Source organism: Chenopodium quinoa, unplaced genomic scaffold (assembly GCF_001683475.1).
Source record: "Chenopodium quinoa cultivar QQ74 unplaced genomic scaffold, ASM168347v1, whole genome shotgun sequence".
In the NCBI taxonomy this organism is placed as follows: Eukaryota; Viridiplantae; Streptophyta; class Magnoliopsida; order Caryophyllales; family Amaranthaceae; genus Chenopodium; species Chenopodium quinoa.
The window spans coordinates 945,795-962,050 of NW_018743697.1; the positions used below are offsets into that span (position 1 = coordinate 945,795).

Sequence of the window (16,256 nt, forward strand, 5' to 3'; positions counted from 1 at the left end):
TACTTGTGCACAACTGACAATACTTCTCTGATTTTTTAAAGTGTAACACTTATTAATGCGGCCGTTTTTTTAGTAGTAGTGTTATCCACTTAAGCCTTATTTAGTTTAACTTATTTTTACTTAATTCAAAAAAAAAAAAGTTCATATCATTGATTTATATTCAGTTTTTTATCGCTAAATATCTTTAATTTCGTGATGAAAAAAATTAAGAGAATTACATATTATGAAAATACATATTACGTAAAATAAGTAAAATTATGCTCAACCTTATGTAATTCATAATTTTACATCACGTACCGATCTAAGTGTAACACTAAATAAATAAATTGATAATTACAAATTATTTCGAGGTTGAGCTATTTATACTAAGCTAAGCTCATCATTACAAAAGAATAGAAATGCTCTAACAACTTGCATTAACAAACTAACCAACTCCCTGAGTTTGTTAGGATACTAGTAACTAATTTCGTAGTTTATCACAGTAGCCATATTCTGTTATCACACCAAGAACTCTAGAAGCTTCTAGGAACTTCAGTTAGCCAGCTCAGCATATCAGCCTGAATCCAACACCTCTGCATGATAGTATCCTGCATCCGTGTGATCATGCTACACGAACATGAGGATCAATAGGATGATCAATAACAAATAATGTACATTAATGTTACTGAAATCGAGTTAGGCCAAATTAGAACGAAAATATTTGCATATTAATATGAAATGGAGTAAGTATACATCATACAGATCGATATTACAATTAGAACACGAAAATAATTATCACTCTTATATATTAACAGGGTTTCCATAAGGAGAGGGCACAAAAGGTTCTTCCCTTCCAACCTTGGAGCATCCAATGCTTGTCTTCGTCCACGAAAAAGTCTTTAAGATAATTTGCCTTTACCATTGCCTTTGTTTTACTCACAAGCTCCCTGTCTAATGGCACCTGCTGTAGTCCTGCTCTTGATGAATGCTCCTGCCACTTTTTGTATGTTTCGGGCCTTTGTACTCTCTCCACACCCTCGCACGCTACAACATTTATGATTTCTTTACCATACATCTCACTCTCAATTAACAGTCTTTCATGTGCATTGCGAGGTAAAGTTGCATCAAACACTTCAAATGCAGAAGAATAGTGATAGAGCGCCTCCTTAAATCGATTGATGAAGAATGTGTTAAGAAAATAATGCAAATTTTCTATTTAATCTAATTTGAGGGAGAAATAAATTACATAAACAAAAAGTCTATTTATACCAAGTGCAAAAACACAACCCCTCTTTTCTCTGAGTTATTTTTCTTCTCTCAGATTTTCTCTTGAAATTATTACATACAAATGAAGGAAATGCTCAATTTATAGTTTTCCTAAAACAACCTAAGCCATTTAAAATTTAGCCTGCAATATTTATTACCATTAGTTATTTTTCCCTATATTTGGAAACACCTTTAATTTTCAATGGTAATGCATGGTTATTTAATAACCATTTATTTTTTTTCTTTATGTTTCTTAATTATCTGCCAACAATCTCCCACTTGAAGACTGATTTCAATCTGTCTTCACACTAAGGAGTAGAACCTCAACTAGTCTTTTGTCATTTTAAGACCAATTGATGTTGAGCACAATTTCAACTTGTCAATCGTCACTGTTTTCGTTAACATGTCTGCTGGACTTACTGCCAAGAATCTTTTTAAGAGTTAACACTTCATCTTCTAGAAGAGACCTGATAAAGTGATAATGAATACCGATGTGCTTTGTTCTTGAGTGAAACGCCGAATTCTTTGCTAAATGTATAGCACTCTGACTATCGCTATACAAAATATTATTCACTTGTTTGAACCCCAGCTCATCTAACAAACCTTGAAGCCATATCATCTCTTTACTAGCTTCGGTCACTGCCACATACTCAGCTTCTGTAGTGGATAAAGCAACAATATTTTGTAGTTGGGACATCCAACTTACGGCTGTATTTCCAACTGTAAATACATAACCCGTTGTGCTCTTTCTATTATCGACTTCACCGCCAAAGTTTGCATCAACGTAACCTTGTATTTTCAATTCACCTTTACCAAAGTACAAACACTTATTAATTGTACCTTGTAAATACCTCAAAATCCATTTAACAGCTTCCCAATGGACTTTTCCTGGATTGGACATAAACCTGGTTACAACTCCCACTACATGTCCAATATCTGGTCTTGTACAAACCATTGCATACATCAAACTTCCAATAGCCGAGGCATAAGGAACCTTGGCCATATATTCTTTATCTTCATCTGTCTGAGGGGACTGATCCTTTGATAGACGAAAATGACTCGCCAACGGTGTACTAACAGGCTTAGCATCACCCATATTAAATTTCTGAAGAACACGTTTGATGTACTCTGATTGTGATAACTGCAAAGTGCCTCTCTGCTTATCTCTTGTGATTCGCATTCCTAAAATCTTCTTTGCTGGACCCAAGTCCTTCATGTCAAATTCCTTTGACAATTGATGCTTCAACTTTATAATATCATTCATATCAGAACCTGCTATTAACATATCATCAACATAAAGTAATAGGATGATATAACTGGATTGATATCTCTTGAAGTAGCAACAGTGGTCAGCGTTGCACTTCTGGAAATCTTCCTTGTGCATGAAGTTATCAAACTTTTTGTACCATTGTCTTGGGGCTTGTTTTAGCCCGTATAAACTTTTCTTAAGTTTGCATACCATCTGCTCTTTTCCACTTTTTATAAAACCTTCTGGCTGGTGCATGTATATTTCTTCATCAAGATCTCCATGAAGAAATGCAGTCTTCACATCTAACTGCTCGAGATAAAGATCTTCAATTGCAACAATACTCAACACTGTTCTAATGGTATTGAGTTTCACAACAGGAGCGAATATCTCATTATAATCAACTCCCTCTTTCTGTTGAAAACCTTTGACAACTAGTCGAGCCTTATACCTCTTGGAATCATTGTGCTCCTTTTTTGCTCGATATATCCATTTGTTATGAAGGGCCTTCTTACCTATGGGTAACTCAGTTAGTTCCCATGTCTGGTTTGAAATCAGGGATTGCATTTCATCTTTCATTGCAAGCCCCCACTTGCTAGCATCTCTGGTCTGGGATGCTTCATAATAATCTTCTGGTTCCCCATCATCAGTTAATAACAAATAATTCATATATTTTCTATTAGGCACATGTGGTCGAGTACTCCTTCTTAGTGTAGGAGTTGGACAAGAAGGTTGTTGTATGTCATTTGATTGCGATGTACTGCCCTGTACAGTCTGTTCTTCTTGTTGCGGAGTACTTATGATAGTGTACTCTTGCATCGTACTGTCTGGGACATAATCTTCATCAATGAATGTAGATTGTTTTTGATTTGTTTCATAACTCTCAATTTTATGCCTATCTTTGTACATGACTCTCTCATTGAAAATTACATTTCTTGAACGAATAATCTTTTTGCTTTCATCATCCCAAATGCGGTATTCGAACTCATCTTCGCCATAACCGATAAAAGTGCAAACTTTTGATTTAGGATCAAGCTTATTTCTGCCTTGATCACTAATGTGCACATAAGCTACACAACCAAATACCTTTAAGTGCGACAATTTGATGTCTTTGCCGCTCCATACCTCCTTTGGTAATTTGTACTCCAATGGGGTTGATGGTCCTCGATTGATCAAGTAAGCTGCTGTATTGACTGCTTCTGCCCAGAATTGTTTTGGTAGACCTGACTGTATACGAATGCTTCTGGCTCTTTCTGTCAATGTTCGTTTCATCCGCTCAGCTATGCCATTATGCTGAGGCGTACCTGGCACAGTTCTTTCCATCTTAATACCATGCTCGTAGCAAAACTTCTTGAATTTGGTGTCCTCATATTCTCCGCCATTGTCGGACCTGAATCTTTTGATCTTCAGACCTGATTCATTTTCAACCCTAGCTTTCCATATCCTGAAAACTTCAAACACTTCGGACTTGTATTTTAGAAAGTAAACCCATACTTTCCTAGAGTGATCATCAATAAAAGTCACAAAGTATTGTTTTCCACCTATAGACTGGGTGGTTGTTGGTCCCCACACATCAGAATGAACAAGCTCCAATTTTTCTTTCATTGGAGTTCTTCCATATGTCTGAAAGCTTACCCTCTTCTACTTTCCAAGTATGCATTCTTCACACATGTCTAAATTCACAGATTTTAGACTAGGGAGTTTTCCAATTGAATGCATGATCTTCATTCCTTTCTCACTCATGTGACCAAGTCTTTGGTGCCATAACTTGGAATTTTCATTCTCTGTTGCAACTGCAATCGAATAACACGCTCCAGCTGTCAAATAGAGAGTACCATTCTTTTTACCATGAGCAACTATCATTGCTCCCTTTGAAATCTTCCAATTATCACCTTGAAAGATTATAGTGTAACCTTCACGAGCCAACTGCCCAACTGAGATCAAGTTCTTTCTTAGGTCGGGAACATGTTTGACATCCTTCAGCTCCCAAGCTGACCCATTTAACTTAATTTTGACATTACCTTGACCAACAATATCACAAGGTTGGTCATCACCAAGGTATACCTGTCCAAGGTTTCTATGGACATACTTCTCAAAAAAGTTTTTATTAGAAGTAGCATGGAACGATGCTCCAGAGTCTAATACCCAAGACTCTTCTTTGCTCTCTAATGAGCATATCAACGCATCATCACCTTCTCCGGTAGAAGTGACATTTGCCTCTGCCTTCACTTCTTTGCCTTTTGGTGTTCCCTTGCACTGATTTTTATAGTGCCCAATCTTTCCACAATTCCAACACTCCACAGTCTTTGAGTTTTGGAAATTATTTGGATTCCTGGATTTTGACCTCCTATCTCTGGATTGTCCTCGATAGTTTGATCTTCCGCGTTCATTCCTTCTGATTAAATTTCTTCCTCTTGACTCTGTATGCAATACTGAAGAGGATGAAGATTCACCTGATTCTCTTCGTCAAATCTCCTCACTAAGAACCAGATCACGAACGTCATCAAACTTCAACTTGTTATTTCCCGATGAGCTACTCACAGTTGTGACTGTAGCATTCCAACTATCTGGCAGGGAAGATAAAAGTATTAACGCTAATACTTCATCATCAAATTTGATTTCAACAGAACTCAATTGAGTTGTGACAGAATTGAGTTCATTAAGGTGTTGAGCTACCGATCCACCTTCCGACATCCTCAAACTAAACAACCGCCTCATCAAATGAACTTTATTGGAGGCTGATGGTTTCTCATACATATTAGAGAGAGCTTTCATGAGACCTGCCATTGTGGTTTCCTTTGCAATGTTAAACGCCACATTGCGTGATAACGTCAATCGAATAACTCCGAGTGCTTGTCTATCTAAAAGCTTCCATTCTGCTTCTTGCATGCCATCTGGCTTTTTCTCTTCCAGAGGTTGATAGAGTTTTTTCTGGTATAAATAATCTTCAATCTGCATTTTCCAAAATCCGAAATCTTTACCATCGAATTTTTCAAGTTTAAATTCTCCTTTGTCTGCAGCCATTTCTCCCACTCAAATTTGACTTTTTCTTTTAGGATCGTTTTTATTTTTATCGTAATGTGGACTAATTGTCAACCAAGCTCTGATACCAATTGTTAAGAAAATAATGCAAATTTTCTATTTAATCTAATTTGAGGGAGAAATAAATTACATAAACAAAATGTCTATTTATACCAAAGTGCAAAAACACAACCCCTCTTTTCTCTGAGTTATTTTTCTTCTCTCAGATTTTCTCTTGAAATTATTACATACAAATGAAGGAAATGCTCAATTTATAGTTTTCCTAAAACAACCTAAGCCATTTAAAATTTAGCCTGCAATATTTATTACCATTAGTTATTTTTCCCTATATTTGGAAACACCTTTAATTTTCAATGGTAATGCATGGTTATTTAATAACCATTTATTTTTTTTCTTTATGTTTCTTAATTATCTGCCAACAGAATGGAGTAGTGAATGTACCATTCACAATTCCATGTATGAAAAGATTGGGGTTAATATTTCTTATCAACCTTAAGAATGCATCTTTCGGACTATTTTGTTCAACTGTCTCATCATGTAGTGTTCCAGACCTGAACATACAGTTCACAATCACCATTTCGTCGTTCTCAATCTTCAAGTCTTGTAGTTGTATAGTTTCCCATTTCTCAGCTATGCCCTGATACTTGAAGGGCACACCAAATCTTCTACAATAACCAGCTAGCCGGTGCCCTGTAGCATCAACCCTCTCTGTTGGCCGAAATCCCTGCTGAGGAAAGTCTATTCCTGTAATACGAAGTTCTGGTGGACCATTTGGTCTTTTTGAGAGGGTTTGTATGAAGGAGGGCCACTGTAAACCCAAAAATATACCAAAATCAATGATATGGATTTTGGTTGCTTTCACAGCCAACTTTAAAATAGTGTTGTTAGCCTGAATATAAGACATTCTTTTGAAAGGAATGGCTGAGACATAAAGCCGGTAGGAGTTTAAGAAATCAAATGATGAGATTTTCATATCACAAATATCTGTAGAGATGGTTGAGCCAGTGCCTGCTAAACGCGCCTCTAGACCATTGGCAACATGATGGGCAACCCTTTGCGTGCTATCACCATGTGGTGAGGAATACTGTCTAATTTGCTTAAGCAGCTCATTAGACGTCCTACGATCAAACTTTGAAATCGCTTGTGCACATTCAATCAAAAGTTTCCTTAAATCCACTTCATCTACCTCGATGTTTTGCTTCTTCCCTCGTACACCTCTACTTCCATGACCCTTTGTCTTCAAAAATTTACCACTTGCCTCGACAATTAAACATTCTTTGGGACTTAAAGAGGCATCCTCCTTGTTTTCACTACAAAGCAATATATCATCATACTGCTCCAACTCAGCATAATCTTCACTACTAGAGGCTTGAAGTTTGTTACACCTTCCTCCTTCATAATCAACATCATCATCCCTTTGACGACTTTTCTTCCTCCTCGAGCCCTTAACCGGCTTCTCCCCTTTCTTGGAAGCAGTCGATAAGGGCTTCTTAGGGACAACAACATCATTTACTTCCTCATCATCACCATCCTTAGAGCTCGAGCCAAAGGATTGAGGATTCAACTGCAAGAAGGATTGAACAAAATCATCCCCATCATTAACAGTAGTGAGGTCTAATTGAGGTGGGCTGTGACCCCAATTGCGACTCGAAAGAGCTAAAAGTATTTCCGGAAGAGCTATCATCTAGGGATATAGTGTTTCGATCCGAAGATGACGGGAAACAATCAGGTGAAGAAGTGTATAAATGTTGAAAAGGGTATGACTCCCCAAGGGCATCATATAATGATTTCTCAGTGGCTTGGAGAGCCCAATGCTCTTGTGCAGAAGCAGGATTTTCATCCAAATCTTCTTTTAAGAGAATATCACTAATGTATTTAAGGCGATTATTGGGTTTTTTCAAATAACTATTATTGCTCTCATTTTGATCAAGTGGAGAAAAATCTTCACTAATAAAATGAGGAGCTTCAAAGCTTACTTGACTCTCATTTTTCTCAAATTCAGGGTTTTGAAAGAAATTTTCATAAGCTGGGTTTGAACCCATTTCTGTATATAATTTGAAGACACAGTTCATGGGATGAGTATCAACAAGGACAGAATTCATGGTGTAATAAAAAAATAAAAAAAAATATGGAAAAAGAAAAACAGAGTATGAATGTTTTTTCACACAAGCAAATGATCAAACAGGTGGTGGGTATCACAGAAAACCCAAACCCAGTAACACAGCAACAAAAATAGCAAAAAAATCAATCAAGGAAACAAGAAATCAAGTGATAAATTAACAAATTGAAATGTAATTAGAAGAGTGGTGACCAAATAGCCGAAGAAAAATTATGAGGATAATAATGAACATGTACTGAAGAATGTGGGTATGATCTCATTTAAACCGGTATATGATTTATGGATTATAGATTTATAGATAGTATTATGAAATATGAAACTGAACTGTAGTACGTAGTATGAAGTTTCATGGAAGGAGCTACAAATAGAAATCGAGACATTTAAATATGGTCAATATGACAAAGAAGAATGGCAAATTGGAGTATATAAAATTATTTAATTTTTTTAACCCACACTTCCTAAATGGGCTAAATCCTAGGTTTTATCTGATTTGCATATATATGACTATATGAGGACAAATTCCATAAGTATAGTAGTTGATCTAATAATCTTAAGGATCTTGCTAAGGAATGTGGGGCGTTAGTCTTTATATAAGTTTTATAACGTATACTCTAGTATGAGTATTAATTTTGAAATTATGCGTTGATCAATGTAATTAATTTTTATTTTAATTCAATCTTTCTATTTTTAGTTATCTTATTCAACGCACCTAACACGTTCGTTAGCTTTTTCCTAATCTTAGCTTGTTAATAAATATATTGTCATAAATCTTGAAGGTAAACTCGAAAACCCTCAAAGTAGACACTTTTTGGCTCGAAAATCATGTCGAATGGCACTCTATAATACTTCGTATATGATAGTTATTTTATACAAAATTATAAATCTATCAATCTATTATGAATATGATGTATTATCTCCTTACAGCCAATTCAAGTAAGCAAGGCATATATAATAAAATGATTTTCATAATTGTTATGTCTTTCAATATATAGGCTTTGTTCACTTCACCAGAAAATGAGGTGTTTTTTTTTTTATTGAATTTTCCACCGTCTGATTTTGTATGAACCTTAACCTTAATTAAATTTATGTCAATGTACTAGTATAAGAAAAAACTTTGTCAAATGGAATTTTATTTGATTTGTCACAACGTGTACATTTTTCATTTGCAACAATTCAATGGTTACACTATTTCCATGCTCAACTTAAATTATCTTTCATGAAACATTGAAACACATATGTAGAAAAAACATAGTTATATGAGATCCATTTTGTTAAATTCATCAAAGTTTCTACTTAATTTATTAATATCTAACTTACATAATTTTTACGAATTTATTATAAAAAAAATACAATTGAATTTATACATTGACAAACATGAAAAAAATTTATAAGACCCTGTTGACCTGTTCTCTTTACTTTAAAGTAATGTATTTAGTAAAAATACTTTCACTTCAATAAAAATAAGTCTAGTTCAACAAAATTAGTCTTAATTTAATAAAAAAAATACTTGTATTTGAATATCTCAAGATTCCACATACAATAATAAATAGAGGCAGTATCTCTTTTTTTTTTAAAGGGGGATTATTCTGTGTGGTTGGTCACACCGTGTGGCCAAGGTTATTCGAGTTACTTGGTCAGGGGTTACTTTAGTTACTCCTGGCTGGGTAACAACTCAAGTAACCTCTGACCGAGTAACCCCTGACCAAACCCCTCAAGTAATCCATGAACGAGTAACTCGAATAACCTTTGACCGAATAACTCCTTAAGTAACCCCTGACTGAGTAACCTCTTGAATAATAATCCCTGACTGAGCCCCTCAAGTAGCACCTGACCGAGTAACTCAGGTAATCCCTGTTGTACAATGTGGCCAACCCATACAAAAATTTGTCTATTTTAAATTAATATTATTCAACAAACCTCACGCACGAAATACGTCATAATATTTTTACAAATTTGGCTTTTGTCTACCTCAAATCAAAGTGTTGCATTTAAAAAAAATCGAGGGGTTACAACGGTAAGAAAATAAAATTAAGAAGAATCAATCTAGTTTGGTTTGATCTAAGCTTTTTTATATGATTTTCATGAGAATGAGGTGAAGAAAGAGAGCCTAATTACCTAACCAAGAAAAAAAAAAGGCCTAATTTGGTTATAAATATCTCTCATAATAATTTCTCATAGTATTCCTCAAAAAAAAAAAACAAAAAAAAAAAAATCTCATAATAATTAGAAGAAAATCTATAAGCCTTATGTTGGATTATAAAGGTACCTGCTCAATGTATGTGAGTGTATTTTGTAAATTTTTTATGAATAAATTGTACGAAAAAGAATTAATAATGGTGATCCTAAAGACCAGAGAGCTTATGTCCAAAAGAAAAGCAGTACAAAACAAAAAAAAATTATAATGTATGACATCTAAATCCAACACCTTTGCTTCCAGACTATGTATCTCTAGACATGAATGTTAGTTCTTTGTTTTAATTAATGCTAATCTGGTAGCTACCCTCGTACACTTTTTTTAATTTTAATTTTCTTGAAACATAACCATTAACCATCTACACTTAGAATAATCTAATACAAGTACTACTTTCTTATTAAGCTCTAGGTCTCATTCAAGTGGTTTAATTAACTACTCCTATTATGGTGCATGTATTTGGCCTTATTGGGTTAGCATAAAGTGGATAATACAAGCAAGTTACACCTTTAAGGTGCGATACTATTAGTTTTACTCTCTCAATTCCTATATACATGTATGTTCTGTTGTAATTCATAATTTCATACTACGTACCACTGTATAAATAATGACTAACACTAACAATATAATGAAATCCATAGTTCAATTTGTCTCTCGGTTGATATGTCGCACGCTCCAATTATTGAACTTGTTGAGAAGGGCTGAAGGGAGCATGGTTGTACATGCACAAATAAATGTATTGAAACTTATCAAAAATAAGTATGCTCAACTTTTGTTGAATATAGTGAGATGATAACAAAAAATAAGAGTATATTTTATTTGATTGTATTTGGCGGTCAAACATACATCTTGATAGTGGTCAAATTTAGCTAACGTAACATATATATATTAAGCCAATGCATTATGAATTTATGATTTAATTAATAAGGATTTTTTTTAAAGAAAAAAAAAAAGAAATTAATAAGGAGTATCAAACCATCTTCAATGAATAAACTCGCAATCGCAATATTAAAAATTGAGTGCTATAAATTGCAGTTGTTAGATACTTGGAATCTTGCAGTCTCTATAATTCAGTAATTCTATAATTAGTTTACAAATAATTAGATTAACAAACTAATTGAAGTTCTGACCTAAACAAATGACAACTTTAGCCGCCGTCCCACATAGTTTTCAACTCAAGGAGTCATGGTGCACAATTTAAAGGCATTATTAAAAAAAATAAAAAATAAAAAAATAAAAAAAACCTAAGGACATTATATCTACTTGATCTTAGGAAAAACATACCTACTTTAAAAAACGGAGAGAGTATACAAAGATTTTTTTTTTTACAAGGAGTATACAAAGATAACATACTCCGTATTGATATAAATCAATCAATACTATATACTAAGGGGCTGTTTGGTTCGCACGAGGGAATCGCAATGGAATGAACAAAGGAAAAGGAGAAGAATGGAATGAAAATACTCTTTTTTTTTGCTTTGTTATTTGTTTTTAAAACAAAGGGAATCAATCCCACCACTACACCACCACACCAGGCCACCACACATTTCATCTTTCTCAGCCACCAAACTCCTCGTCGGCCCTTCCCTGCCCCTCGCCGGCTCTCCCCCTCCCCTCGCCGCCCTTCCCCTCCCCTCATCGCCGCTGGTCGCGTGAGCCACGACCTCCCCTCCCCCGAAAAAACCTCCCCTACCCCCGCAAAACCCTAGCCCCGATCTCCCTTGACCCCGAAAACCTCCCCTAGCCGCTAGGGTTTCGAGGGTGGTGGGAGGGCTGAGCGGCGGTTTTCGGGGTCAAGGGAGATCGGGGCTAGGGTTTTGCGGTGCTAGGGGAGGTTTTTCGGGGGAGGGGAGGTCGGCGAGGCTCGGGGGAGGGGAGGGCGGTGGTCGAGGAGGGGCGGCGGTGGTCTGGGTAGGGGCGGCGGTGGTCTGGGATGGTTTTCCGGTGGTGATGTGGTGGTGTGAAGGAGGGTAGAGAATGGGAATGGAAACACCTAGGGGGGGTGGGGAATGAAGTTGGAAGGATTTGGGGTAATGGGGAGGGTAAAGAGAATGAATAAAAGTGCTAAACAAACATCAACAAAGGGAATCGGGCCAGTTGATTCTCATTCCCTTTCCTGATTACCCCCAACCAAACGACCCCTAAAGTAATCATCAGGAATATTGTAGAATTACACGTGTCACGTTTACATTAAAAACAATTCCCGCTGTTTTAAAAAAAAAAAAAAACAATTCCTGCTAAAATACTTTTAATTTTTTTTTACTCCGTATTATTTTCTTAGCAAATAAAAAGATAATTTTAAAAAAAAAAAAAAATGTACAACCTTATTTCAAAAAAAAAATATATATGTACAACCTAAATAATAGAACAATAAGGTCAATAACAACAAATTTAAATAAATAAAATATTAAAAAAAAATATAATTTTTTTCCCCTGTGAATATCAGAACTAGTTATTTCTATATCCATGTTTTTTTTTTCTTTTTTTGAATGAATAGGGAGAGGTGACTTGATTGTCATTCAACACTTACAATCATCCTTTATGAGATGTAAATTTTCAATATAAATACCTCGTACTAAACACCCTTAAACTAACTAATGACATTGCTTTTATTGAACAACGACTCCCGTATAAGTTTAGATGTCTTTGTATCGTTTTTATGAAACTAACTCCATTGTGTATAGTCGCGAAAGTGATAAAACTTGATTGAAGTTCAAGATTGGCAATTTTGAAAAACAAGTCATTCAAATGTGCAACCCTAGACTAACAAAAAATTTGTTGTATATATATGTAATAATATATATAAAGTTGCAACTATTTTTCTTTTCCTGTTAATAATGCAACTCTTTTAAGTTAGAGTGGACTCAGAGGTGGTGGTTCGTATGTTAGAAGATCATGTTCCTTCTAACTCTCCGTGTATTCATATTCTCCGAAAGTGCAAGTCTCTAATCGATAGAATTGGTTGGGAAATCACTATCGGTCATTGTTACCGGGAAGCTAATAGAGTAGCCGATTGGTTGGCTAACTATGGAGTGACTTTGGAACAATCTTTGATCATCTTTGAGGCGGTCTCGGAGGATCTTCGCGTCGTGCCGTTTTATTGGAGGATCTAAGGGGAGTAGCTATGCCGAGGAGGGTAGCTAGTAGAGAATAGTTTTAGTTGTTTGTTGTTTTGATTTTTTATTTTACTCTTTCGTTTATTTTGCTTTTTTTTTTTTCTAGTTTTAGCCTTCTCTTTGTTTTTGGGGCTTGCCCCTCGTTTCCACCAAAAAAAAAAATGCAACTCCCAAAATATAACACAATTAGTATGTTTGGCAAAATATAATTGGAGAGTTAGTTGTAGCGGTGCTAGTAATTGTTAGCTATTAACCGTGAAAATAAATAATTTTAAAGTGTGAGTGTTCGATAAAGTAGTTGTTACATATAAAAATTAATAATTATTTTCTTTAATGTATAGATTAAATTATTAACAACTACTTATAATTTCCAAATATCATAGTAAAATAAAATAGGAAATCAATTAAGAGTTTGTTTGTCTCATCTATTTTTAACTTAATTTATCTTTATTTCAAAAACAATACAAGTACTACGTAAGTTAAGATGATTTCATATAATAAGTCTAGTCATACCTACAAAAATGGCCCAACTAATCGGGCTAGGACCACTAACAAACCAAACTTGGGCTGAATTGGAGAAAGTAGACCGGCTAAAAATTTGTGATAGTCTTCAATTGTTCATTTATTACAAAATAGTGAGGAAGCATTAGTACATATACAACATACTAACAAATAACAATATCATATCATCTATGAAAAGCTTAAGATCTACCATCTACACAATACAGTTGTACAAAATGGTCAGTAATATGACAATAAACTCAGCTAAAAACATACAAAAACAATAACTCTTTTAAGTAGGTTTCCAACAAGAAATGGCATACAAGATCCTCCCTTTCCATCCTTGGACCACCCAATTTCCATCTACATCATAACTAAATTCTTCTCTAAAGCTCCTCTTAACCATAGCCCTTGCTCTTCTCAATAATTCGCGGTCTAATCCTACTTGCTCAAACCCTGCCCTTTGAGTCCGAACTTGCCATTGTTTATAGCTTTCAGGCCTCTCAACCCTCTCCATACCCTCACATGCTATTACATTCAATGCTTGAGGTCCGTACAGCTTGCTCTCGAGTAACAACCTCTCGTTATCTTCCTTACTCATTGTAGACTCAAAGATATCAAACAAGGCTGAGTAATGAAACATGACCTCCTTGAATCGATTTAGGAAGAATGGAACACTCGATGTGCTATTGACAACCGCGTGCATAAAGATATCAGGATTAATTTTCCTAACCAATTTCAGAAATGTATCCCTTGGGCTATTTTCCTCCACACTTTCATCAAAGAGTAAGTGTGCCCTGTACAAGCAGTTTACCACAAGAGGCTCATTTCTCTCAATCTTTAGCTCCTCAAGTTGTACATCCTCCCATTTCTTTGCTATCGGATAATACTCAAAGGGCACATTGTACTTCTCACAATACTTGGCTAAACACCTCCCTGTCTCCTCAACCCTTTCTGCAGGCCGGAAACCACGTTGAGGGAAATCAATCCCGGTGATTCGTATCCTTGGAGGACCATTAGGCCTCTTGGAGAGGTTCTGAATAATACAAGGCCACTGAAGTCCATAATAAATCCCAAAATCAACTATGTGAATACTTGGTGCTTCCTCAACTAGTCTTGCAATTGTCTTGTTCATAGTGTAATAAGACATTATCTGAAACGGTACTGATGCAACATAAATCCGATTAGCTTTAAGCACCTCAGACGGAGAAACCTCCTCATTAGCATGAGTCAATTTCAACTCTTTTCCCTCTAGCCGCGCCTCAAGGCCATTAGCAAGATAATGAGCCACCCTTTGGAGAAAATCTCCATAAGGTGGTGAATGTTCCCTAATCTGCTTAAGCATGTCATAAGCACCAGTTAAGTTGACCTGCGCTACACATTGAGCACACCGCGTAAAAAGCCCCCTCAAATCAGGAACCTGTACCTTGTTATTGCCTCGTTTCTTCGAGCCCTTGTCATAAGCACCAGTTAAGTTGTCCTGCTACTGCTATTACACAGTGCACCTGGCTTACTTCTTCCTTCAGGGCAGAGTATCACATCACCATATTGCTCAATTTGCTCAATAACTTCATCATTACAAGGTGTTATATTCTTGTTCTTTCTCTGATCACCATTTTCTTCATTATCATGCTTCCTTCTCCTAGTATTATCAGAATAACTCTGATCACCTTTTTCACAAATTGGTGCCTCCAAATTCCCCACCCTGCTTACACTATGACCAATCACTTGGTCTTGCAAAAGGTAATTATTGTCATTTATTATAAATCCGAAACCGGCCTCATTAAAGTGGACCGACTCTCCTCCTCCCCCAATCAAATCCCCTGGGCCGGTAATCTGGCCCCATGGGATATTGATTCATTCACAGGTAAACTTCTAGCAAAAGTAGACCCAAAATTATCATTGTTACCAAAATAAGGGGCATAGGAAAATGGAATATTAATGTTATTATTGCTAGAAAACATATCAAGGTAATCATCTAAGCAATGGCGAGATGTCTGACAAATATCAGGAGGTGGGCATTGATTAATAATATAATCATGATTATTATTATTATCATGATTATTAGCTGAAAATGAAAATGAAAAATTCTCACCAAGATGAAGGGCAGCATCTAAGGACTTGTTGTAGGACAATTGAGCAGCCATATAATCTTCAAGGGTTGAATTTGGGGTTTGAAATTGATCATCTGGGGAGCAATATTCTTCCCTTAAAAGATCATTTATGTAATTAAAACAAGTATCTGGGATTGCAGGGATTTCTGTTGGGTCATTTGGTAGTAAATTTCCCAAATTATTTGGGACATTTATTTGACATTCATCAAAGGAAGTATGCTCATGAAATTGACCAGAAATATTGTTGCTACTATTGTCAGTAATATTATTTCCAAATTGGTGATTGTAACTTGAAAATAATGGTTCAGCATTTTCTTCATCACCCAGAAAAGGGTATGATATTTCTGGGTTAAAACCATAAAGATTCATATTTTTTCTGATGTTTTGTTGGTGGATTGAATCAGAAAGATATTGAAGAAAGGAAGAATATTGAGGTCAAAACAGGTCTAAATGGAGAAATTTAGTGGGAGGAAAAATGGGAGCAGCATAAAGGTGTAAAGTAAAAAGGGTGGGCACTTTACTGGAATGTTTGGGTGTGTGAAGTGGGAATCAGATTACAAAAGGTTACTCCCTCCATTCCGTCCCTTAATATTTGCCCCATATCTCAACTTTAGCTTTGTACAGATATATGCTCCATAATTTGTATTGAGTTGGTAACTAATTTTGTTCTCCAAACACGTAG

General features: G+C 35.6%; 1 protein-coding gene and 1 pseudogene across 1 annotated transcript; both read right to left on the minus strand.

The window, feature by feature from the left end:
• Positions 1–787: 787 nt before the first annotated feature.
• LOC110684040 lies at positions 788–7,940 on the minus strand (annotated as a pseudogene).
• Positions 7,941–13,474: 5,534 nt separating this feature from the next.
• On the minus strand, positions 13,475–15,943 carry LOC110684452 (scarecrow-like protein 30). Its single transcript, XM_021860910.1, has 3 exons — positions 15,556–15,943; positions 15,000–15,193; positions 13,475–14,913 (listed from the first exon to the last, which is right to left on the minus strand). Exons 1-3 carry the CDS (start codon positions 15,941–15,943, stop codon positions 13,753–13,755), a joined length of 1,743 nt encoding a protein of 580 aa, XP_021716602.1. The 3' UTR covers positions 13,475–13,752.
• Between the last annotated feature and the right edge of the window lie 313 nt (positions 15,944–16,256).

Bases quoted from the DNA above. Each gene is read 5' to 3' on its own strand.
- LOC110684452 (XM_021860910.1), bottom strand. From the start codon at position 15,943: ATGAATCTTTATGGTTTTAACCCAGAAATATCATACCCTTTTCTGGGT. The intron at 15,194-15,555 runs GTGAGAATTTTT...ACCTTTTGCAAG, and splicing joins AGATGCTGCCCTTCATCTTG to ACCAAGTGATTGGTCATAGT. The intron at 14,914-14,999 runs GTGATACTCTGC...GCTTATGACAAG, and splicing joins AAATTGAGCAATATGGTGAT to GGCTCGAAGAAACGAGGCAA.